The following is a 24,321-nucleotide window of genomic DNA, read 5'->3' as shown; positions in this document are numbered from 1 at the left end:
CTTCCCTGCTCCTGCCAGCTGACACATTATTCAGAGTGGGTTCTCTGAATCACGGAGGTTAAAGAGATTAGAATAAATATACTATCGCTGCAATTTGACGTTTGCTCTCAGGCATTGATGACCGCTGACGAGAAGCCTCAGTGGAGCTCAGACATGGCAGCACAGCGCCATCATCTGGCTGATGGGATCCAAACACCTCCAGCAACCAGTCTCTCTCTCTCTCTCTCCTCTTTCCCGGAGTGACGTTTTAGACGGCTGTGCCTTACAATTCCCAAAAAATTGGTTATCTGTTCTTTTGAGTTGGTGCATCCGGCCGGGGAAATTAATTTCCAGCCGCTGAAGATCTAAAGTATGACTGGGAGGAATTATGTGGAGCATTCCTGCTGATTAAGAGAGACAATGGTGGTATTTGTGTCAAAACTTCCTCACGCTGGAAAATCCTTTGACGTGTTTCTGTCAGCCGGCAGGATTTTCCAGGACAAGCTCGCGGACGAGCTACATCAAAGCCGGAGCCTGCCATCCAAGACGGTGAAGGCTACTTGTGAGACGCGTGAAAGGTTTTGTTTTTGCTGTCTACCGCCAACTGAACAGCTCGACCTACAATCCATTACGTTAAACTGACAATTAGGACAGTGAGTAGTGCACCGTAGCTCATAGATACATTTTCTCCTCATGTAACCAAAGACTTTTGCCACTTGTCCCGGTGGAAATGTATCTATTTCAACACCTGGGAAAATGGTAGGCGTGCGTACTCAGGTAGACATGTAATTCTCGGATTGAGAGAGAAAAATCCATTTGAGTTCATACAGGTTTAGTTTTCTTCACACCAGTTTGTCATTAGCACTTGCCGTCTCCTGCATTTTTCATTTTTTTTAAATGCACTTTGTCATCGAATGTAAATCTTTTTTTTTTTTTTACATTTTAATTATATTTTTTTAATAATTCCATCTCCTCATACGCATTCTTTCAACATGTTTTAATCTTCTCTTGCTTGTAGAGCACTATCAGCTGCAGCGCTATATATACATATACATATATACACATATATATACACACACATAAATAAAGTCTAATTTTTTTTTATTCATTATAATTTTCTTTTTTGTGTGTTTATTGCTTTAACACAATTTTAGCATTTTTGTTTTTCCATCACAAAGACGTGTATAAGCATTAGTTTCACAGAAAAAACGGTCATGAGATGTTGTGGAGATTCATGGGTAAAACACTCAAAGTACAGGAACCATGTACTTCTACCATCATTGCTGACCAAACACTTTTCCAGAATGCAGGACTGACACTGCTGGTAATTCTATTTTTACTTTTAGCAGAAGTACTGTTACTGCAGGTAGAAGAGGGGCGTTTTACACAGTAGTTAGGGTACATCAGGGGAGGGTATTTTTTGTGGTATTTTGAGGTACTTATATATGGTTGCGAGTCACGTCGTGCCTGTGTTGCTATACGTCCTCGCACGGTGGAAACCCAGTCCAGCCAATCAGGAGGCGAGGGGGGCGTGTCCGTCGGCTTCGCTGATGTGAGAAACACAACAAACAGGCGACGATAAACATCCACCAAGATTAGCAGCAGAGGGTTAACGACAGCCAGTAAGAGGTAAGACGTCTGCTACCGGTCGGGCGACCGGCAGCCAGTCGGTAGAATCTAAAGGTTCTTGGTGACGTGTTGGTGCGCGCGGCGTTCTCCACCGTTCGTGCGTTAGCTACCGTTAGTGCGCGTTCCGATGCCGATGGCAGTAAATAACGTGACGTCATGAACTAACATCGTTCTGAATATGTCGAAACACGACCATCGAGCCCGGTGACCGCGTGTTCCCACCAGGGAGCGCCGGGGCGGTGGAGCAAGGCGGTTAGTGGCGGCCGGTACTTTGTGTTCCTAAGCTGGAGAGCTCCGGCAGCTGAGCAGCATGGCGGCCCCGGCAGCGGCAAGAGGGACGGTCACCACACACACACGCGCACACAAGCTTACTGGTTCATAATGTACCGAGAGCTACCGTTACATCCTCCGGAGGCCGCGTTTAAGCACAACAATGTCAGCATAGAAGGCGCTCCCGCACGCAAGCAAACATACACACACACACACACACAGCTGCTGTTGCGGCCAATTGTTCCTCTTTGGTTCTGTCTATGATGCACCTCGGTACCCTTCAATGTCAGGGAATAAAAACCTCACATAAGAACATTCTGTTCTCAAAAAATAAAAAAAGTGAGGTAGAATTGTTCTGCAGCTCCCCAAGTCAGAGTAGCAGTACCACACCATCCAAGTACTGCACCCCCAGTTCTGTATTCTTCATTGTGATCAGGTGACCTCTTGCAGTAGAAATACTCAGTGGTACAAACACATTTTAGCGCCTCCCATTATGTTTGTGTTGAATATTTATACAATGTATCAATCAGTTTATCTGTGAAAAACCTTCATCTGAAAAACTAGTTGCCCCTGGCTGACAGTTAATTGGACTAAAGAAAGCAGAGTACTTCGGAAATGCACTCACTTTTGGACTGATTGTAGTATTACTCCCCACTGCTGAGTACTGCTGGTTAGTATTTTTCCCATACAAACAGCTCACTTGGGTCTGATGACTCCTCCTCCAGACCGAATGATAAGAGCTGCTTCTGAAATCCATAGTTTTATAGAAAATGACGGAGGATGAATTTCACGCCTCTTTCTTAAAAGTAAAGTGGAATATTTTGCATTATTCAGTTGATTGATATGGGAATAATATTAGTATTTTATCCAGTTTATTGTTCCTATCAAGGTGATGTAAGAAAGGCTTATTTTTTTTACGATAAATCAAGTACTGCAGTACCACGATACTGCATGTTTCAAATAAATCTGCCTTGTAAATCTCTATTGGGTGGAGCGTTATAATTCCCAGACGAGTGTTTCTGGATTATTAGACCTGATCTTTACAGTCCTGGCGGATGGAAATCTGTGCAGGTTGAGTTTTACCTCACAGCAGCCGTGTGACATTTGTCCCGTCAGCACATCCTGCGTGCCGGCGCTGCGGCTCCACCCTCCTCATGCTCTCTCTGGTTCTGTTGTGGTACAGACAGCTGCAGCTATGGGCAAGTCCCAGTCACAGTTGGGGAAGCACAAAGACGAGAGTCAGGATGCGCTGACCACTGCTGGAGAGTACAGAGATTCTCAGACGGAGGAGGACGGAAAGACGGGAGACGTCTCGCAGTTCCCCTACGTGGAGTTCACTGGTCGGGACAGCGTGACGTGCCCTACATGCCAGGGCACGGGCCGCATCCCACGGGGTAAGACTTCCAACATTTGAATGTATTACCCCCTCGGGACATACCCTGTGTTATGCTCTGACATTAAATGTATTCACAAATCCTACATGTTGGATATTACAACTGAAAACTTGCAGTGTCCAGTAAAAGTGGGCGGGCCTCAGCAAAGGAGGACAAAGTACACAGCCCTGGTACACAGCGTCCACTTGAGTTAAGGGAGAGGTACTCCAGGTACTTCAAGTTCAAGTTGTTCAGTTATATTTTTTCCCTGAGTTGAAGTACTGGAGTACTTAATTTAAAAAAAAAACAAAAACATGAATAGGTTTTAGAGGCAGGGTTTGTGTACCTGGTCAGACGAGGCCCACCAGCAGACCTTTACTTCAGACTTCCCTCCAGCCGGCGATGGTTATTCGCTCACCACTTGGACATTGTCTGGTTTGCGTTCTCACGATTAAAATCCTACGTCCACGGTCGACAACTTGGGAAAGTTGATGGGAGATTGTAAAAATGTTGTTTTAGTTTGAATTTTCCAGGTTCCTCAGCTCATACGGTCGTATTTCCCCTCCGAGCTGATACCACGTTACTGTAACCACCAACTACATCCCTCATGCCAACAGCATTGTTGTCCACAACATACACAACTGTTGATGTAAATCTTTCATCAAGAGACTCGTTAACGTCAAGGTACAGCTGACACGCCCCTCAAGACGGGTCGGACAGCAGTGTTGCACAGTGCGAGTCACGACATGCTCCAGACTCATCAAACAGCAACACAGCAGCCAGACTTCTTCTTCTTCTTCATCCTCAACAGGTCAAGAGAATCAGCTGGTGGCTCTGATCCCATACAGCGACCAAAGACTGCGGCCGAGCAGGACGTAAGTCGAAAGACCCATCAAATTACAGTAGACGCTGGACCCGTTGAGATCAGCCGTGAGCTGTGAGATGAATCTAAACGGCCTGAGAGACTCTCAAGTCATCGGGGTCTCACTTCTCTTTTTCCTCAACCTCCAGAAAGCTGTATGTCACGATATCAGTGGCGCTCTGCCTCCTGCTGTCTGGCCTGGCGGTTTTCTTCCTATTCCCTCGCACCATCGACGTCTCCTACGTGGGCGTGAAGTCTGCGTACGTCGCGTATGACAAGGAGAAACGAATCGTCTATCTCAACATCACAGTAAGACTTTCACTTTGAGATTAAACTCTCGGTTTTAAACTTTGAAACTGCTCAGTTTGAACTGTTAGTCCCATCAGGACCTAGATCATGTTCTATCGCCAGAGTCTCGCAGATTTTGTTCTCCCTCCATCCAGAACACGCTAAACATTACCAATAATAACTACTACGCCATATCGGTGACCAACATCACAGCCCAAGTGCAGTTCTCCAAGACGGTGATCGGCAAGGCCAAGTTCAGCAACAGCACGGTCATCATACCCCTGGATGAAAAGCAGGTAGGTCCACGTGCCGTAGAGCCGCTGTGTGGAAACAAAGTCGCGGTAAAACAGAACTCAGGGCTAAACCCAACCAAACTAGAGAGCTCAAGCTGTACCCCCACCAAGGTGACCTCTCAGCCCCTGTAAACCTGACAGTGTTTAGATTTTGCAGGACAGCAGACTCATGTGTTCACTGTGGTGTCAGTATCACTGGCGTCCACTAGGTGGTGCTAGAGAGAAGCTCTTGACTATATAAATTGTTGCTGAACGTCACATGATGAAAACAGAGTAATTTTGATGTAAATCAAATTATGTTAATATGTTAATATATTAGGTTAACTTCCATGAGGGGTCCGGTTACTACAGGCTCTTCTTCTTTGGTGAAATATCAGAATTATCCTGCTCGCCACGGTAACGCCGTGAGACAGGAACTCTCAGCCTTCACTGTACCTCATCATCAAGATCTCTAAAGTGTTTCCTACCCAAGCAGAGACGGATCTGGTCGACCTACTGGGAGGACATGAGAGCGAAGCAAGCAGAAAACAAACTACCAGTCTTTACTTGTCGTCAGCAGGTGGCGCTGTGACTAATCAGCCCCAAAAGTGATGAGGTTCTTCCTTTGACAAAAAAGACGTTTAAGTTTAGTCGAAATCAGCTGAGCAGTTCTAGTGTGATCCTGCTGAGGGTCAAACAAATACATACCACTGAAAACACGACTTCCAGAAAGAAAGAACAGACAGTCATCGTTAAATTTGCGTAAATGCATGATGATTATCTCAGATTAATAGATGGTCTTCATTACAGATTGACTACACAGTCCCCACCACCATTGCTGATGAGATGAGTTACATGTTGTAAGTATCCTGTTAAAAATCCCAGAAATGCTCATCATTGTCCTGAATCCTAAATCGTGTCCGTTGGTTTCCCTCCAGCGAGTACTGCACGCTGTCAACCATCAAAGTTCACAACATCGTGGTGTCGATGCAGTAAGTACGACTTGACGCGTTTTGAAGAGTTGTTTGTTTAATTTAATGATACCGTTTGCTCATTGTGATGGTTCAGGACACGTGACGAAGCATCACTGGACTCTGGACTCACATAGTTTCACCCAGGGGCGCTTGGGGGGGGGGGGGGGGCTCTCCTGTGGACTGTTGTTGACGTCCACAGGAGAGCCGGGGGCCTGTGGGTGCCAGCTCATTTACACACTCAGCACGGAAGCAGATGGTCGATTCTCTCATCAAACTTTTCACAAAAGCACAAGTTTTTAATCTGTAAATTTGACAGCTGTGTTCCAGCTCTCCTACTCCAGTGCTTCTCCATCTCTTCCGTGTTGCCCTGAAGGTCCCGTGTGAGGAGGTTTTTCTGTGTCAGCCTTCAGTTTGATGAGTTTAACAAAGGAAGGAAAAACAACTGGTGACAAAAGCGATAACAGGCACTTAGTTTAGAAATCCAATTATAGTATTTTTTTCGGGGGTGTTGAGAGTTAGTCATGCTTAGCCAATCACCTGAGTCATGGAGAAACTCTCCAGTCTGCCGCATTCTAAAACTTCTAACACGTGACCGCGAGGAACAGCGACCCTTTCATAACCTGCCATATTGGGCCATTTCTGGGAGCCAGGGTAGGGAAAGGTGGTCAGTAAACCAGGTCATGTTACCGTGGAGATGCTGTGTCATAGTCAACTGGACTGGAGCTGGACCAGAGTTCTGGAGCTGTGACTAGACCTCTGGAGGAGTGAATAGAGCTCTGGAACCGTGTCTAGAGGTGTGAAGCTAGGCTAGAGCTGTGGAGCTGTGGAGCTAGAGTTCTAGAGCTGTGGAGCTAGACCAGAGCTCTGGAAATGTGACTAGAGCTCTGGAGGTGTGACTAGACCTGTGAAGCTAGAGTCCTAGAGCTGTGACTAGAGCTCTGGAGCTGTGACTAGAGCTCTGGAAATGTGACTAGAGCTCTGGAGCTGTGACTAGGGCACTGGAGCTGTGACTAGGACTCTGGAGGCGTGACTAGGGCTCTGGTGCTGTGACTAGGGCTCTGGAGGTGTGACTAGGACTCTGGAGGTGTGACTAGAGCTCTGGAGCTGTGACTAGACCTGTGAAGCTAGAGCTGTGGAGCTAGACTAGAGCTCTGGAAATGTGACTAGAGCCCTGGAACTATGACTAGAGCTCTGGAGCTGTGACTAGGGCTCTGGAGCTGTGACTAGAGCTCTGGAGCTGTGACTAGGGCTCTGGAGCTGTGACTAGGGCTCTGGAGGTGTGACTAGGGCTCTGGAGCTGTGACTAGAGCTCTGGAGCTGTGACTAGGGCTCTGGAGCTGTGACTAGAGCTCTGGAGCTGTGACTAGAGCTCTGGAGGTGTGACTAGGGCTCTGGAGCTGTGACTAGGGCTCTGGAGCTGTGACTAGAGCTCTGGAGGTGTGACTAGGGCGCTGGAGCTGTGACTAGGGTGCTGGAGCTGTGACTAGGGCGCTGGAGCTGTGACTAGAGCTCTGGAGCTGTGACTAGGGCTCTGGAGCTGTGACTAGGGCTCTGGTGCTGTGACTAGGGCTCTGGAGGTGTGACTAGGGCTCTGGAGGTGTGACTAGAGCTCTGGAGGTGTGACTAGGGCTCTGGAGGTGTGACTAGAGCTCTGGAGCTGTGACTAGACCTGTGAAGCTAGAGCTGTGGAGCTAGACTAGAGCTCTGGAAATGTGACTAGAGCCCTGGAACTATGACTAGAGCTCTGGAGCTGTGACTAGGGCTCTGGAGCTGTGAATAGAGCTCTGGAGCTGTGACTAGGGCTCTGGAGGTGTGACTAGGGCTCTGGAGGTGTGACTAGAGCTCTGGAGCTGTGACTAGGGCTCTGGAGGTGTGACTAGAGCTCTGGAGCTGTGACTAGGGCTCTGGAGGTGTAACTAGAGCTCTGGAGCTGTGACTAGACCTGTGAAGCTAGAGCTGTGGAGCTAGACTAGAGCTCTGGTAATGTGACTAGAGCCCTGGAACTATGACTAGAGCTCTGGAGCTGTGACTAGGGCTCTGGAGCTGTGACTAGAGCCCTGGAACTATGACTAGAGCTCTGGAGCTGTGACTAGGGCTCTGGAGCTGTGACTAGAGCTCTGGAGCTGTGACTAGGGCTCTGGAGGTGTGACTAGGGCTCTGGAGCTGTGACTAGAGCTCTGGAGCTGTGACTAGGGCTCTGGAGGTGTGACTAGAGCTCTGGAGCTGTGACTAGGGCTCTGGCGCTGTGACTAGGACTCTGGAGGCGTGACTAGGGCTCTGGAGGTGTGACTAGGACTCTGGAGGCGTGACTAGGGCTCTGGAGGTGTGACTAGGGCTCTGGAGGTGTGACTAGGGCTCTGGAGCTGTGACTAGAGCTCTGGAGCTGTGACTAGGGCGCTGGAGCTGTGACTAGAGCTCTGGAGGTGTGACTAGGGCGCTGGAGCTGTGACTAGAGCTCTGGAGCTGTGACTTAGAAGTGAGGGAGCCTCTTGGATGAGAGGAGGAACGTCTTCAGGGGAACTGATACAATCCAGTGAACTGTGATGCAGCGCTTCAACACAGAGAATTGTGGCTGGAATTGTGTACTTGATCACATGCATGTGTGTGCAGATGGTCCATACACAGCTGCTCTGTGGGCGGAGCTACGTCATCCATATGGGAGACACTCCTCGCCGGCGTACAGCCGGGTTGTTACGGCCTTAAGCTGTGTCCCGTGTCACCTTTATTCACTCCTCCTCTCTCACTCCTGCAGTGAGGTCTATGCAGAAGGTTATCTGCTCATCTACAACGTGTGACCAGCACTTTTAGACATCCCAGGTGCCCCTGTGGCTCCTTCTCCTCACAGTGCATGTTGGTACACAGCCTAGTTCCTGTTGAGTGACTACAAAGCTACATGCTGTTTTTCCCTGCGGCGGATGTAGAAAATTAATTTGACTTGTGGTTCTGTTCAGGGTAACGGTGACAACATCATACTTTGGCCACTCGGAGCAGGTTTCCCAGGAGATGTACCAGTATGTGGACTGTGGGGGGAACACCACCTCCTTGCATGGACACATGCAGGTCTACCAGTAAGGCAGGCGGAGCAGTCCAGGCGTGGAATCCTGCGGATCTAACGGAGGATCTCACAGGAACCTGGGAAATCTTTGCTCGGTGCCAGAGGAACAACCTTCACCAGGCACGGCAAATAACTTTTCTTAAGCTAGTCTAAATGGCACATCGATGCTTTTTGTCTTTACATTTTCACTTTCCACTGAATTATAATGTTCAGAATTTCAATAAACCCGCTAAGTGATTGGGGGGGGGGGGGGTTAAGCAGAAAGTACTACTTGTGAGACAAGTTAGCAGTATTGTCCTGGAGGCTTGTAGTTTCCACCCTGGATTCACCAGTTGGAAATGATTTAATTCTCCCTTCACTGCATTCTTGTGTTTTTTACACAGTCACACGTCAACAACCATTACTGGAAAGAGTAGTTTCAGATATTTATCAGTTTTTAGAATGTTAAGGTGTGAGCATCGTGTGGCTGCAAATGCTACTACTATTCTTAACCACTTTACAGGAACTTGCCAACTTTCTGAGAAGTTACAGCCCCTCCCCGAGCCAGACAAGATATAGACGCCTCTCTCCTCTGTGCAGCACGCAGGACCTGAGGCTCATGCTAGTTAGCTTAGCACACGAACGGTCATGAACGGGGAGTGGTTCTCAGGAGGGCCGCAAGTAATTTCCCAAAAAGTTGGTGTGTACCTTTTTAAATGACGAATTTAGTGATCGAGGTGCAAGATGGTGACCACTGAGACGTTTCACGTCCTGATTGCTCTCAAGTCAGTCAAATAATCATTCAGTCTCTGAAAGCAGAGAAAAGGCCCAGGGTGACGTCTTCAGATGAACTTTGGCCTGTTAAACAACCCTGAAAAAAATCAAACTTCTCACATTTTAGAGGCTTGAAAGATTATTTGATTATTAGTAGTTGCAGATTCAAGTTCCGTCAGTTGTCTCATCGATGCATCGACTAACCGAGGGTAGTTCCTAACCACTTGATCTCCTCTTCTCATTCCTTCACTTTTGATTCCGTGTTCTTGATATCATGTGGTGCAGCATGGGTGCCGTGTTCTATCACTTGTTTAGTTTTGAGTTGTTTGGATCCTGTTTTCAGCTCTTGTGAAGGTGTCAGCCGGTTTTAAGGTTCATCTGCGATCCACCTCAGTGGTTTCAAAGCAAATGTGACGACTGAGAAAACTATTTCACTAGTATGCTTCTAACAAATCATTTAAAAACTTTAACCATATAAGGAAAAATAAACTGTAAAAGGGATATGTTAATTTTTTATTTTTTATTTTGGCCAAATGTGGAAGAAATATGGTGAAATATAAAATCTGGAAATGCATACATGTAAATATGTTGGTGTTCAAACATTTCCGAGTTGCCCACCATTTTTGGGCTGTGTGTCATTCAGAGTTGTTTTAATCATTTCTGCATCATAAATCACGAGTTTCATCAGGAGTGAACCGTGATATTTACACCAGCGTAGATCAAGGATCAACAGTTGCACAGCAGTTGCCCACAACAGAAAATCGTCTGCAGATGAATAAAAAATTCAGTGTATTTATTAATTTATCCGTTTGTAAATTTAAATTATGACAAAGTTTTTGATTTTTTTTTTTTTTCCATTTTTGATCAAATAAGTGAGATATGGAAAAACTTCCAAAATATCAATGTTTTCATGACGGATACCATCATGTACGCAGTCATAAAGAATAAAATGTGTGAACCTAAATAATTTCCCTCATGATATTTGATGACAGCGTAGATGTGAATACCTGCCTGGCACAGACAAGTTTTGCCATGCATGAAGCTGAAAATAAAACCAGGATTTATTTGGAAAAATCTTGTTCCATCTCTCTGTGTGGTTGCAATGTTGTCTGTACACACCGGGTGGCGCCGGTTCTGTTGAACCACAGTATGATTCCCTTCTGCGGACTCTCCCAAAATCTGGGTTGTGCATCACATGTGACAGATAAATTCATGATCCCCTGACTTGCTGTTGCTAGCTGACTGTGTGTTTGTCAGTTGCCTCTTCCATTGCTAGAACACTAAATTCAAGACGCTGCTTCTTACGCAAACGCAGAGAGGACAAATACAACCACAACACACAGCTTCGTACACCTGACAAAATCACGCGTGGACACTGTGGTGGTGCATACAGGCTTAGTTATGAATCTATGTGGTTTTTAAAGTTTTTGCACTTGTAATTCTACTTCAATTGAGGACTAAAGGTCAGAGCAAAGATTTCCTTGTGTCTTTGTCTGCCCGCTACTCACAATAGTGACCGAAAAGTCTACAATCATGGCTCAGTAGTAAAGAGGCTGTTTGATCCCCACTTCCCCCGGTGATCATGTCTAAGTATCCTTGAGCAAAATACTGAACCCCCGCCTCATGCCCAGTGTCAGCTGGGATAGGCTCCTCCGTCTCCATCCCCACCCCCATCATGCGCGGATGATTAGTCTAGAAAATGGATGGATGGAAGTCTATAATCATTCGAATTATCAGTGGAGTGACACCACATGACTAAAGTCCAAATAGCCCCAGCACCACCACCATCTTCCCCACCACCAGAGGGCAGTAGAGATTCCATAGAAGAGGAGAAGGGGAGGTGAGAGGGAGAGAGAGAGACCAACCCTGGGCTGTTGAAAAAAACTAAGCATAAAACTAGCATATAAAGTCATGTTGCTTTGGTCTGTTGGTTTTGAAAGTAAATGGCTGCTCGGGCCTCATCGAGAGTTTGACCTTCAACGTCACATTTCACTCTCGAGTGGCCAGAAACTTACTTCAGCACTCGCCACTCTGAGCATGTCTCCGCTCTGGAGCTTCAAACACGGGGCGCCTCCAGTGCTTTGTGGTGTGATCACATCTGTTGGACTCATTGACACACCACTTCATTTCCTCTATGAGATCCAGCTCAGTGGTTTGGACCGAAGCTACACGGGAACACACACACACACACACACACACACACACACACACACACACAACCAGAAATTACCATCAGTTTCTTTAGTCTCCCTGACATTTTGTTGGCTGGGATTAGATTTTCTTACTGTACTGCATGTGGAAAATATCGACCCAAACCAGAGACAGATTGATACAGTTTGATTATTAACAGACAAGGGAAACTACGTTACAGCCTTTCTACATTTTGACAACTATCTTCACCTTACTTTACGACTCTAATTTCTTAATTATTCTCACATCAGCAGTCTCCAGTACGATAATATACTTCCCTATCTAGTAGTAATATTTGGTACTGAGTCCCTATGTCACATGCATGGAAGCTATTGAAGAAAATAAATGGCACGATATGAAAAATGCATTTTGCACTAAAACATTAACATAAAATAAGCAGAGAGAAAAATGCAAAAAGATGCCTGCCATCTCTTCCTGTCTAGTACTAATATCTGTTACTGATTTGGAGTCCCTGGGTCACATGACATGTGAAAAAGTTAAAATAAAATCTGAAAAAAAGACATAAAGCACAAGCGTATTTATATAAAATAAAGGATGCAATGAATTAAATGAGGAAGGTGTGACCTGGAACGACTTCCCTGCCGTGGTCGGTACAAAGAATAATTGTCAGATTTTGATTTCAGACACAGATCATTCACAGCATTTTGTTGGGAAATCCCGGACGGTGAAATTCGCGATAACCAGAATACAGAAATGTTTGTGAAAATCTGAACTCATAATCCAGCGTGAGAGCAGCGCTGCCAGCAGTTTTCATGTACGGAGGTCCAGGGGAGCAGGCGCGGTTGGGCTGTGTTATTGCCATTAAAGCAGACCTTCCCCTCACCCGTGGTTCATATAGACCCAGCACTTCCTCTCACCGGGAGGAAGGAAATGGCTTTTCCACATGCGCTCTACATCTAGAATCTCTCCAACACAATAATCTAGGTCAATATGGACCAAAGCTTGTCCCTACCTGTCAGCTGCTGTGTGTATTCTCCAACTCTCAACCATGCAAACACACGAGAATTCCAACAGCATCAACATCAACAATGACATCGTCACTACACAGTATCTTTAGCCCTGTTAGCAAAAGCATTCAAGGCTCAGGTCACCCAAACCACAATAAACATGCAGGTAGTTTTATTTAAGCAAGCAACAATTAAACTTTTTTTTTTTTAATTAACCCGTGTGTGAGTGTGTCTGTCTGTCTGCTTCTCAGATTTTGGAAGTGAAGGGAATTTTTTTTTGTGAACAATTTAGTCGTGGGAGATGATGGTAGTGAGCAGTAGGGTTCAGTGCTTTGCATGTTCAAAGACATACTAATATTACTTCTACTACTAGTACTACTACTACTAGGGTTGCCGACCGTCCCGTATTAGCCGGAACACCCTGTATTTGATGCGCATGTGCCTCTTTTAGCTTGAATACGGGACGGTTGGCAACCCTAACTACTACTCACCATTCATAAGGCACTTTTCAAAAATGTTACCAAGTGTTTTGCAAGATTAAAGGCAAAGAGATTAAAAAAACACAAAACAAGATATAAAAGGTTAGAATAATAATGAGCAGACAATAAGAAAACTAAAACTGATAAAATGATGGATACGTTACGAATAATAAAGTGTGAAAAGTTCATTTTAAACTGAGATCAAAATGCAAATATGGAGTTTGCCGGCCTTCAAGATTCACATCTGATGAACTTTGACCCGCTGCTGCACTGACCTTTACAGGCGTACGGGAAATGTCTGTTTTGATGGTGGAACTCATTAATATTCATTAAGAAAGTGAAGCCTGACAAGTGGGCAAAAAGATTTGGCTCTGAAAAATCTGCTGCAGCTGCTGCTGCTCGATCGGAACCGTCGACGGAACACACGAGACTTGTTAAATTCCCAGAGCCGGAGACATTTATTTTATAAGATATAAATCTCAACAAGCTGCCGCTGCCAGGTACGATACAATCCCACAGCTTTGAGTCTTGAAAACTCTGTGACTGTCGGAGCAGCGATATTAATGTGTGTCTGGTAGAGTCATCGCCTGAATGTTGAGCGCACACACACCCCAACTAGTTGAGCCTGCTAAATCTTTTGTTAGCTCCGTGCTAACAAATGCACCTGATTAAGCCACATAAAGTCTGCGGGAGGAAGATTTAAAGGGCTGCAGAGCGTCACCTGATGGATGTGGGCGGGGCAAAGCCTTCTGATTGGATGCGAAAGTGGGACACACTGTGCAGGATGAGTGCTTAAATATTCAAAATGTTTTGAAAAAATTGAAAAGAGGAAGTTTGGTGTTAAAATACTTACACTATTTTTTTCTCAAAGTATTTGTAACATATTGCGATGTATATGAACACACAGCACAGCTTTACGTTATTAAACCTGAGAAAATTGGACAGGTTGTTTTTTTTCTTTTTTCAATTTTGACCATTAAATGTATAAAGGGGAGAAAAACATGTTCACTCACCTGAGCTGGAGATGTTATTAAGTATTAAAAAATTGTTATATAAACGTCAACATGAATATACATTTGACATGTGACACAAAAAACACAAGTGTTAAAGATTCATCGCTGTTGCTAGCTAGTATGTTACAGCCAGCTAACGCAGCTAGCATGCCAATGCAGCCATTTTGGCAAGAATATCTTTGTTAAAAACCTTCGATATTTTAGTTGTTTTAGGCGGCGACAAACATTTTACTCGTTCTCTGCGTCTAATACGGCCAATTTCAAATCTTCCTCCCATCCTCCACTGTCCGGCCAACCAACCCCGGCACCAGGACCCTCCCCGCCCGGCCCGGCTCAGCCCCTCCCGCTCTCCCCACCACCAACCCAAGCGGTAGCGTCACTGCTGCCGGGGGTGCCGTGGAAGGGTCACGGTACTGAGTTGGAGACCTTCTACTTTCTACTCCTCTTCCTACCAGTTCCCGGAGACTTAGAGACGATGGCGGGCTCCCCGGGCCTCGGGTCCTCGGCTGTCCTCGGCTGCTCGGTTCTCCTCGCCTCGCTCGTGGTCATGCTGTCCGGTGTGTGCTCCGCGCGCTCCGACGCGCCCCGGGGTGTCGCGGTGGGTTTCGTGTTCGACCCCAAAGCGAAGTGCGACCCTCCGTGCCAACACGCAGGAATCTGCATCCGTAACAACACCTGCTTCTGCTCCCGGGGCTACGAGGGGGAGACCTGCCAGTATGGTGACGTTACAACTCTTTTTTTTGTTGTCTTTTTCTCTTCAGGTGTGGAGGTGAAGAAAATGAACAAATGAGTATCTGACATTCTGAGTACATGTACTCAGACGTAGTAAACAAGTGTACAAACTGAGTCAAAGTCTTGTGTGTGTTCAGTCGCCTGTGAAATCATCACATTTCATGAAAAAAACTTTAAAAAAAGATTTAAATCATAAGGATCGTTAACTTCCGTCTTTATCAGTGTGAAACGACTTCTTAGTACACGATTGAAGTGCAGTGCGTCCAACTGACCCGGGTTTCGCTGTGTGAACGCAGCCAACTGTTTTCCCAAGTGTAAGAACGGAGGAGTGTGTCTCCGGCCTGGAAAATGCAGATGCCCCCCCGGATACGGAGGGAGATACTGTCACAAAGGTAAGCGGCCCTGCTGGAATGTTATGAAGTATTTGTATTGTTTATATACTTCAAATACTGTTCTCTTTACTCCACTACATTTATTTCTACTCCTCACTCACTGGTTACTTGATGTGGACGGCGGACTTCCACACGGGATGCCTGACAACTTTAAGGGAGTAATAATCAGAGTATTTATTTCTTGGCAGTAGTAGAACTACCAAAATATTGCATGCACACGTTCCATCACAGGGATATGAAGTCCTTTTCCACGGGGAGCAGCTGATCCTGCTGGTGATGGAACAGAACTGCAGTAAATCCTGGAGTAAAAGTACAAATGTCAAGACATCAAACAGACATCATAAAAACTGGAGGTGACCCCCTCAGCCCTGGTGTCAGCAGGTGTAACTGCAATGGGAGGTGTGTGTGTGTGTGTGGGGGGGGGGGGGTATTTTTCAGTCTCTTGGGGAATCCACAAAGCTGTAAACACTCTGGGGTCCCTTGAACTCCTCACCGCTGAGGCTGATGGGTGTGGTTTGTGTCTCCGGCAGTGACGTGTGACGGGGGATGTTGGAACGGAGGGGAGTGCAACGCCGTCAACGGAGTGGCCAAGTGTATCTGCCCCTCGAGCTGGACCGGCTCAAGATGCCAGGAGGGTGTGTGTGTGTGTGTGTGTGTGTGTGTGTGTCCCACTTACGAACACAACATCAGCAGTACTTCAAGTATCTCCCAGGTTCTACGATGATGTCACCAGGGGCGGCAACCCTCAGGTCGCCTCTTAGTGGTTGTAAAAGTCTGACAGCTTGCGAATGGCAGCGTTGACTTGAGAGTCACGTCTCGGAGGGGCGGAGCTGCTCAGGTTGACCTGGTTGACAGCCGCAGTGATCCTGAGCAGCCATCTCTGGGCAGGGGTCTCCCAGGCTGGACCCAGTGGGGCTAGAAGCTCCTGCCATGGTGGAGGTGGGAGGAGTCTGATGTTCTCTGGTGACATCATCCCTTGAGTTACTTGTGCTAAATTATGACAAACGATTATACTTACAAATATTGAGATTAAAAAGTCCAAAATATCAAATCAAACTCACGCAGACCGACGGCAGAGCTACTGGATTCATCCAAAAGACTAAATATCATGTCAGACTAAATGATAAAGTCGTTCTCTGGGATGAGATTTGAAGAGAGTCAAATTAACGAGGTAGAGAGAAAGTGCGTGAGCTCGTCTTAATCTTTATTTATTTATTTTTTTTATATGACTAAAGGTTGCGTTTTCCGGTCAGGAATGAGCTCGTCAGTCTCAAAAGTGTTTAACAATAATTTCATCAACTTGTTGCTTGCGCGCATCCAGCAGGTGTCGACAGGTACGAGAGCGTCGGCCGCCAAAACCCTTCAGTTTTATGTTTTCGGATTGTGTGGCTGGGATGTGATGAGTCAGACTCACTGTTTTGAGGGCTGCAGCCCCCCTCCCCCTCCCCCTCGTCCCACCTTCTTAATGTGTCTCTCTGTGACTTGTTCTCCATGCAGCGATCTGTCCACAAGGCTGCAGCAACGGGGGAGCGTGTGTAGCTCCAGGCATCTGCAGCTGTCCTGAGGGCTGGCTGGGGGGAGCCTGTCATACCGGTGAGCTCCAACCGCCTCCAAACACACACTTGCACCCTAGAATACACGAACCCGGAGGAGCGGTGTCACCGGTAACGTCTGCCAAGAACATAAATTATCTTGGTGTCTCTGCTGAGGAAGGTTTTCACCTCAGTGTTTTTCCAGATGTGGAAACTCCTCTCACCTCTGCCCCTGGATGCTGGGAGTCGGGGTGTTAGGGTTTATCGTCTTCTGTCTCCAGTTTTACAAACAAATAAAACCTCCCGTCTGTGTCTTGGCTGTAGCCGTGTGCACCCAGTCCTGCCTGAACGGAGGGAAGTGCATTTCTCCCGACAAATGCCGCTGTCGCCCCCCCTTCTACGGCCCCCGCTGTGAAGAGAGGAAGAAATCCCACTAGTGTCAAAGGGCACTGAGGCCCAAACGGGAGCCGAACGCCCATGAGGACAATTGCTTTGATTCAGCTGAACATCAGCAGTTTTTACTTTGGTTTCAAGCCATTTTATCTGTCGTTCTTTGCTAAGAAAGTTTGTTAATTTGACTGTGTAAACATGTACCCTACTGTAATTAAAGGTGCTATATTTAAGAACTGTCAAATCCAAACCGAGATCATCCATCGGCGCATGTTTTCAGTGGTGTTTTGACTGTCAGCAGAGTTCCAACTATGAAACTGACGTCCAGCTGACGTGGGGGGGCTGCAGACCCCCCAGGGACGAGGCTGATCTCCTCCTGCTCCTCCTCCTCCTGGGTGTACCGGATCTATCTCAGATTTGGCCAGAAACCCCTGAGGAACTTGGTGATGGATAACCGCGAAGACTGAGAGTTATTGTGAAGCTGTGTTGCCATGGTGACGCAGCCATGTCTGATATTTTGCCATCAAAGAGGAAACTTGTTCTGGACTCCGCAGTCGTCATAAGAAGCAGGCCCTGCTGGAACAAACACTTGGCTTTCATTAAAACTGCACAGTATTGCCTCCGTGTGACACTAACATAATGCGTGAGATCTCTGGCGCCACCTTGAGGACACGGGAAGTGATATTTGCACTACAATGCAGCATCAGTCTGCGCCTCTGTGCAAGATTCAGCTCATATTTTCAAAGCAAATGTCAATCCTCCATGTACTTTGAGCGACGGAGGCAAGTGTTTCTGTCACATGCCGCGAGCTGCCAAGACTGCCAACCCGTAAACATCTGTAAAACGAAGCAACGACGTCTCTGACACGGCGCCAAAACCGTTGCTTCTTCACGCGCTGCTGCTAATTTCAGTTTGAACGTTTATATCACGCCTTTAAATGGATAAAAGTGTAGGATGGTGTGCAATATCAAAGCTCGATCCAACAACAACAACAACAACAAAATAAATAATTAAATAAATAAAACCCCCAGAAATAATAATGTTTATTTCATCAGGTTAGATGTGCCAAAGTGTGGATGAACCGTATTGAAAGAAAACTGCTCTGACTCTCAAAAGACCGCAACCTCGGTGTTGACACACTGGAGACAAATGACGAGAACTACAGATTCATGACGGCACGAAAGGAAACCGAACAGCTGCATCATATTCTGGTCACTGTTGGCCGTCTAAAACCGATGTGCACCAACTAAATTAGGCATCACTCGTAAAGTATTTGTGTTTTTCTCAACACGCAGTGCACGTCAGTTCGTTTAACCGGACTAAGATTTGACCACATTGTGAAAAAACAACAGACACTGAGAGCTTGCTGGTGATAAGTGATGAGTCATCAATGCCAGTTTGTCAAGGACTTCTTTTACATAAAACTTCATCAGTAACCAAATTGTCTCTAAACACTGCAGGTACGTTTAAAAGATGTGTTACCTTGAGGTAGTGATACACAGGGACAACAAGACAAGTGCAATACATCAAGTCCCTCTCTTCGCGTTCAAATGTGCACAAAGGCAACACACACACACACACACACAAGCGCACGCACCCTCACAAGCGCACACACACACACACACACACACACACAGATGATTGGAGCTCTCTTGCATTGTGCGGCCTCTTTCGTTTTCCGTCACGCCTGTGTTGCCTGCGAAGGTGAAAAACGTAAAGTCAAACCAATTCTTCTGTTCCATACAAACACAGAAGTATTTGTGTATACGCATGTACTGCGTACACTTTATACTGCACGTGTATGTGTACTTATGCAGGCTTCTTCCAGCTCCTTTTAGGGCAGGATCTGTGACATACGTTTTGTTCATTCATTCTCATGGCGTTTTTATTGTGTCGTTTGAACAAATCTCATCTATACTCTCTCAGGCGTGGCTGATGCCATTCCTTTTTTATACAAAGCCATTTACTGTGTCTCACGTGTGACCTTTACTGACCTTTGCCGCACAGGTGAGACCTCTGAAACCTTTCCGACAGTGGCAGTAGTCAGGCAGGACGCACCTTCCTCCGTTCAGGCACCGCTGTTTACACACCGCTAGAAGAGGTCCAGGTGGGAGGAGTCTGTTAGAACGTCCTCTCCCTCCTTTCACACCAGCGACTAAATCACAGCTTTTATTTAACTGATGACATCAAAAGGGGAACTGGAACGCCTCCTGTCATAATCTCAGAACGTCAAACGTGCAAAACATTGAAGTCTTGGTCCTGAATACCAGCCGCACAAGAATCACCCTGTAAGATGAAGTTCCTTTGTTGTATAACTTAATAAAAATATATATTTGCGGTGAACGATAATTCAAAAAGGAAAGAGGAAACAGAGGAATGGAAATACTTGACAGGAACAGAAGAGCAGTAATATTACAGTATAACTTAAAATATCTGTCTGTTGGAATTTGTTTTTATTCTCTAAGTGATGCGATGATGTTTTATTGCTGTCCTTGAATAAGTCACGGACAGAGCGGCGGCCTCGTCATCAGCTCTTACTGCAGGTGGACGACTCACGTGTTTGACACTGGAGGCCCTCCCACCCGACAGGACAGTGACAGGTGTTCGGTCCCACACACTCGCCGCCATTTTTACACTTTTGCAGACAGACCGCTACAGAGAGAAGAGAAACGGAAGCTGAAAAGGAGGATCCACTAAACTGACAACGTCTCACTGACGCTGCACGCACCGAAGAGAAACGCGTCAAAAAGAGGACATCAAAGTGGACACGACATCAGACCTCGCACTTACAGGCAGGCAGGGCTGAACATCTATCACAAACACATCCATCCAACCTGGACCGGGTCATAGTAGCAGTACCCGAGTCAGGCAGCGCACTAGCAACGTATTCATGCCAGCCCACTGTGATTACAGGGTTAATATTGTGAACTGTGAGTGATGTCACACCCCAGTTGACCACGTTACAGTGGGGAAATTATTATCATTTGCAAGACCTTTGATAGCAACACTGGATGCAGTAACGAGGCTAAAATCAACTCAAGCTTACGGAGAAAAAGACCTATTTCAGACTTTATTTTTAAACCAAACGTGTAACCATAAAGACAGGAGTGACTCACGGATGTTGCACCTCGCCCCCCTCCACCCTGAGGCGCAGGAGCACGTGTTGGGTCCCACACACTTGCCTTTGTTCATGCACATCGGCTCACACACACCTAGAACACATTTGAACCACCGTCGGTTTTTGTGCCGTGACACCAATCATGATCATCGGACGGTTCGAACACGTGTGCTGGCTCCACTTACTCTTCTGACACCTTTTTCCTGTGTAGCCTTCAGGGCAGGAACACACGTTGTTTCTCATGCAGTGACCTCCGTTCTTGCAGGGAGGACTGCACACAGCTGAAGGACATTCAACAGGAATAAATCACTTCAGGAGCTTTAAATCACACACAGCACTGCTAAACCTCCGCTGTGCCTGAAATTCAGAGAAGTCAAATTGAAATTTCACTTCTTTTTTTTTCCTGGGAGGAAACAAAGGATTTTGGAGGATTTCTTGGCTCAAAGAAATAATTCCTTCGCTGGAATACCTTTGAAGGTTGACATAATTATAAAATGAGTGTCATGTAGATGTACAACCAAAATGTTATTATAAGCCAATATACTGCAGTATTATTATTTTCAGTGTCAAACACCATGGCAGTTCAGGTCCAGGAAGTTGTACCATTAATTTTACTGCGACGGCCACTACGACCACTAAGGCTAGAACCGCCGCGCTTTTAACACCTCATTTGTAGTTTTACTTTTGCATAACAAAGGATAACGAAACACATTCTTAGTTTTGTTGTTTTTAAGAGGTGTAACTTTGTGACTTTGGCTCGGTTAAATTCAGCGTACAATGAAAACTTTACATCTGCTGCAACGTTAGCATGTTAGCACCGTTATTTTGAACATGCTAGCGTGCGCAGGTCAGCGGCTAACGTGGAATTTAGTTTCTCTCCTGCACATTCTGGTCCCTGAAACCCGGCGTAGACAAACAGGGGACATATTCTCTGTAAAACCTGGACGAAGGAAATCCCTCCAGCTTTTGCAAGTCTTTGAAGCACAGTGATTCCCCTTTAATGAATGTGGGCTAAAACTTTGGAAAATCAATGAATAATTAACGACAGAGGAACAGACCGAGGCGGGTTTGCAAGAAGGATGTGCTTCCTCACATCCGTCTGTCAAAAATCATATTCAGCACAAACATAGACTGACCCTGATTATTGGAGCGTACAGGAACCTCTCCACAGCAAAGAGAAAGGTTGTTTTCTCTAAGATGAGAGAGCGGGAAAATGCGAGTTAATCTTTTTCTCACCGATTTGACACTGAGAACCGTAGAATCCACTGGGGCAGGCGCAGATATTGGGTTTGATACAGGTCCCTCCGTTCAGACACACGGGGTTACACACAGCTGAGGGTGGAAGGTGACAAATACAAAATAGAACTTAGAATGAATCTGTCTGAGCAGGTTGGCCATTTTTATCACTGCTGAAAGTCAGATCTAACCTAGTAAGTTAGTCTAATAATACAAGACAAAGCCACATATCAAGGAAGGGGAAGGGGCTTGCTTATAGACTATGTCCCCTTTTGTCAAGAAATACTGAAGAGTATATTTTGCATATTGAAATTATCTGCTACTGGTTAAGATGTGACTTTGGTGGTGCTGTCTCATCCACTATCCATCACTACACAGCTGTGAATACGAGGTCTGAGTTAATTGTGAGGGGAGGAGTGACACAGAGGAACGCTGTAGCGGCGCGTTAGCTGCAGCCCTCTTGCTGTACCTGAGTTGCACGTCGGTCCGTACCAGCCAGCTCTGCATTTGCAGACATCGGGAGAAACACACTCGCCACCATTTTCACAGTGCCTGTTGCACACCACTGAGAGAGAGAGAGAGAGAGAAATTCACAATTCTGAATGTACCTACATTTTGTCAAATATATAAACTCAAAACCATAAACAAATGAGCCGTTGTGATGAAAAGAAATCATTACTAAAATGATTTAGTGTGTTTTCTTGATATTGCAGGTCGATGTAGCCGTTGTCTCAAGAAGACAAACCTCGTGTCAGCGTCACACATGATCATGTGACTGAATTCTACACACACAGATACAAAAATAATAATAATAATAATAAAAATCTCACTGATTTCACATCTGGGTCCCACGTAGCCGTAGGGGCAGGTACACAGGTTTCTGGCCAGACAGGTGCCTCCATGCTGGCACGACGGCTCGCAGCTCGCTAACACAGCGATACACAAACACAGTCATCCCTATTGGCGGGGTAATGTCTGTGTGTGTGGCAGACAGCTCAATAATGTAAGTTCTGTTACCTTCCTCACAGGTGGGTCCGCTGTAGCCGGGAGGACACTCACACTCATTCGGTTTCACACACTTTCCCTGGTTCTTGCAGTCTGGTCGGCACACGGCTGAGAGGGAAAAGACTCACTGAGTTCAAGATGGCAAAAGCTCTGAGGCGACGTAAGAGGTACTGATCATGAACGTGTGAAGAGAACTCCAAAGATGAGCTACAGGCTTCTTTCAAGAATTGTAGCCCAAAAATAATAAAAAAAATTTTTTTTTTTAAATCACACCGTGTCAGCATTTCACCTATATGACAGTTGTATCCGGTGTAGCCATCTTTGCAGGCGCAGGTGTTGGGAAGAGTGCATTCCATGTTCCTGCCACACTGATACCTGCACACAGCTGAGGCAGGAGAAAACAGGCTCACTGCAGGTGTGTGTGTGTGTGTGTGTGTGTGTGTGTGTGTGTGTGTGTGTGTGTGTGTAGAAACACTGGTGTTACCCCCCCCCCCCCCCCCCAAAAATGAAATAAAAACACAACATCAGTTATGGATTTCAAAATAATGTGACATCTTTTTTGTTTTTTTTGTAATGTGTGAAAGTTGGTCTCTGTTCACCTCAGTTGTTTGGGAGTTTACTGCAACACTTTTTCCTCTGCAACTCCAGTAGTGTTTTGAGGACCAAAAAAAAATGCCCAACCTCCCATCAGCATGAGGCTGAGTCGATGACGACTGAGTGTTTGGGTGAAGTATCTCTTACAGTTTCAAATATTATGCCAAAACACACAAAAAAGATCAAAATATCTTTTCAAAATGGCAGTTTTTATTTAATTCTGTGTTATTTCATGCATTGTTTTGCAGCAATGCCCACTGAAGTTAGCATGCTAATCAGCTAGCACCTGTCCGTTGCCACTTTGTGTCTCAGGAGGTGAGGAAGTGTCACTGTGGCGTCCAGTCACTCCTCAGCACTCCGGAGGCTATTTTAGGGAGGCTATAGCTAGCTGCTAGCCTTGATTGGACAATTTCAAATTAGCCTGCTCAATAAAAAAGACTCTACCTTTACATATGACTCCATCTCCAGTGTAGCCGTACGGGCAACGGCCACACCTGAAGGACCCTCTGATGGTGGGTTCACACTGGACTCCAGGAAAGCAGGGAGAGTCAGCGCAGGTCACATGGTGTGACGGTAACCCCCATCTGACCCCTGTAGATAGGTCAGGGGTCAGCTCCACACCCCTTGGCTGGCCTCTGGTTTGGTTCTGGGCTGTGGAAGAAACTCGCCTGACACTAGAGATGGTGGCATCTGGTCTGGTCCTCCTGTCTGGCGGTAGTCCAGGTGAGGTGGGGGACGATGAAGATGGGGGGGTCATTTCCCTGCTGGAATTTAATCTGGTGTTATGAATGTGTCCATCTGCTCCACTAGCGACTGTCCCCTGACCTGTAAAACACTGGAAGTTAGAGGATACGGCTTAAAATACTACACAGTTATTTAATGAGCTGAGTGAGATAGCGTCCCGGTCGTGTTAGCATCCTCGCTAATTCAGATTTACCGCAGTTATTAAAACCTGTCCCTAATAGTTTTCCATCTTAATTCATATGAATGGGATGGACACAATATTAGATGCAGCTAGCAGTAAACCCAGTTTACAAGCGCCACAAACCCCAGCCATCAAAATGACCATTACAACTTAAAAAGATTCAATAAAAAGGTAGCAATAAAATTGCCATGAAGGAGGGGTGTTTCTATTGTCCTCTATGATTGCTATTCTCGATGACATCATCAGATCATCCAATCGACTGTTCATCAACCTCAGCTCTATCTTCCTAGCA

The 24,321-nt window shown here is 46.1% G+C and overlaps 3 protein-coding genes and 1 long non-coding RNA gene across 7 annotated transcripts in view; 2 read left to right on the top strand and 2 right to left on the bottom strand.

Moving 5' to 3' along the window:
- Positions 1-14,967, bottom strand: part of LOC147252863 (uncharacterized) — a 38,990-nt gene extending 24,023 nt beyond the window's left edge. Inside the window, exons 1-2 of the long non-coding RNA XR_015118482.1 lie at positions 14,558-14,967; positions 11,471-11,620 (exon numbers count right to left, since the gene is read on the bottom strand). This is a non-coding gene — a long non-coding RNA (uncharacterized LOC147252863). The remainder of the gene's footprint in view (positions 1-11,470; positions 11,621-14,557) is intronic.
- On the top strand, positions 1,453-10,601 carry tmem106ba (transmembrane protein 106Ba). Its single transcript, XM_086217748.1, has 8 exons — positions 1,453-1,608; positions 3,062-3,272; positions 4,063-4,126; positions 4,263-4,422; positions 4,557-4,697; positions 5,484-5,533; positions 5,612-5,665; positions 8,599-10,601. Exons 2-8 carry the CDS (start codon positions 3,074-3,076, stop codon positions 8,717-8,719), a joined length of 789 nt encoding a protein of 262 aa, XP_086073874.1. The 5' UTR covers positions 1,453-1,608; positions 3,062-3,073; the 3' UTR covers positions 8,720-10,601.
- On the top strand, positions 14,045-17,402 carry seraf (Schwann cell-specific EGF-like repeat autocrine factor). The gene is made up of 5 exons (XM_086217749.1): positions 14,045-14,824; positions 15,134-15,229; positions 15,760-15,864; positions 16,727-16,822; positions 17,086-17,402. The coding sequence occupies exons 1-5, from the start codon at positions 14,581-14,583 to the stop codon at positions 17,196-17,198; spliced, it is 654 nt and encodes a 217-aa protein (XP_086073875.1). The 5' UTR covers positions 14,045-14,580; the 3' UTR covers positions 17,199-17,402.
- Positions 17,403-18,181: 779 nt separating this feature from the next.
- vwde (von Willebrand factor D and EGF domains) overlaps positions 18,182-24,321 on the bottom strand; it is a 33,135-nt gene continuing 26,995 nt past the window's right edge. For all 4 annotated transcript variants that reach the window (XM_086217744.1, XM_086217746.1, XM_086217745.1 and 1 more), the window contains 11 exons: positions 23,549-23,929; positions 22,800-22,895; positions 22,523-22,618; positions 22,336-22,431; positions 21,975-22,070; positions 21,506-21,601; positions 20,455-20,550; positions 20,268-20,363; positions 19,708-19,803; positions 19,146-19,243; positions 18,182-18,847 (listed from right to left, as the gene is read on the bottom strand). In XM_086217744.1, the coding sequence (XP_086073870.1) occupies positions 18,833-18,847; positions 19,146-19,243; positions 19,708-19,803; positions 20,268-20,363; positions 20,455-20,550; positions 21,506-21,601; positions 21,975-22,070; positions 22,336-22,431; positions 22,523-22,618; positions 22,800-22,895; positions 23,549-23,929 (1,262 nt within the window). In that variant the 3' untranslated portion in view covers positions 18,182-18,832. The remainder of the gene's footprint in view (positions 18,848-19,145; positions 19,244-19,707; positions 19,804-20,267; positions 20,364-20,454; positions 20,551-21,505; positions 21,602-21,974; positions 22,071-22,335; positions 22,432-22,522; positions 22,619-22,799; positions 22,896-23,548; positions 23,930-24,321) is intronic.

The sequence above is a fragment of the Aulostomus chinensis genome, chromosome 11, assembly GCF_037954235.1.
Source record: "Aulostomus chinensis isolate RoL2024-O1b breed Wild chromosome 11, RoL_Achi_v1.0, whole genome shotgun sequence".
NCBI classification, from domain to species: Eukaryota; Metazoa; Chordata; class Actinopteri; order Syngnathiformes; family Aulostomidae; genus Aulostomus; species Aulostomus chinensis.
Note: the sequence above shows the minus strand (reverse complement) of the source record. Positions and strands in the feature narration are given on the sequence as shown.

Excerpts from the sequence above, each read along its gene's own strand:
- tmem106ba (XM_086217748.1), top strand. The coding sequence starts at position 3,074 with ATGGGCAAGTCCCAGTCACAGTTGGGGAAGCACAAAGACGAGAGTCAG. Across the intron at positions 4,127-4,262 it reads AGACTGCGGCCGAGCAGGAC|AAAGCTGTATGTCACGATAT; the intron begins GTAAGTCGAAAG and ends CTCAACCTCCAG. Across the intron at positions 5,534-5,611 it reads GATGAGATGAGTTACATGTT|CGAGTACTGCACGCTGTCAA; the intron begins GTAAGTATCCTG and ends GTTTCCCTCCAG.
- seraf (XM_086217749.1), top strand. The coding sequence starts at position 14,581 with ATGGCGGGCTCCCCGGGCCTCGGGTCCTCGGCTGTCCTCGGCTGCTCG. Across the intron at positions 14,825-15,133 it reads GGGGGAGACCTGCCAGTATG|CCAACTGTTTTCCCAAGTGT; the intron begins GTGACGTTACAA and ends GTGTGAACGCAG. Across the intron at positions 16,823-17,085 it reads GGGGGGAGCCTGTCATACCG|CCGTGTGCACCCAGTCCTGC; the intron begins GTGAGCTCCAAC and ends TCTTGGCTGTAG.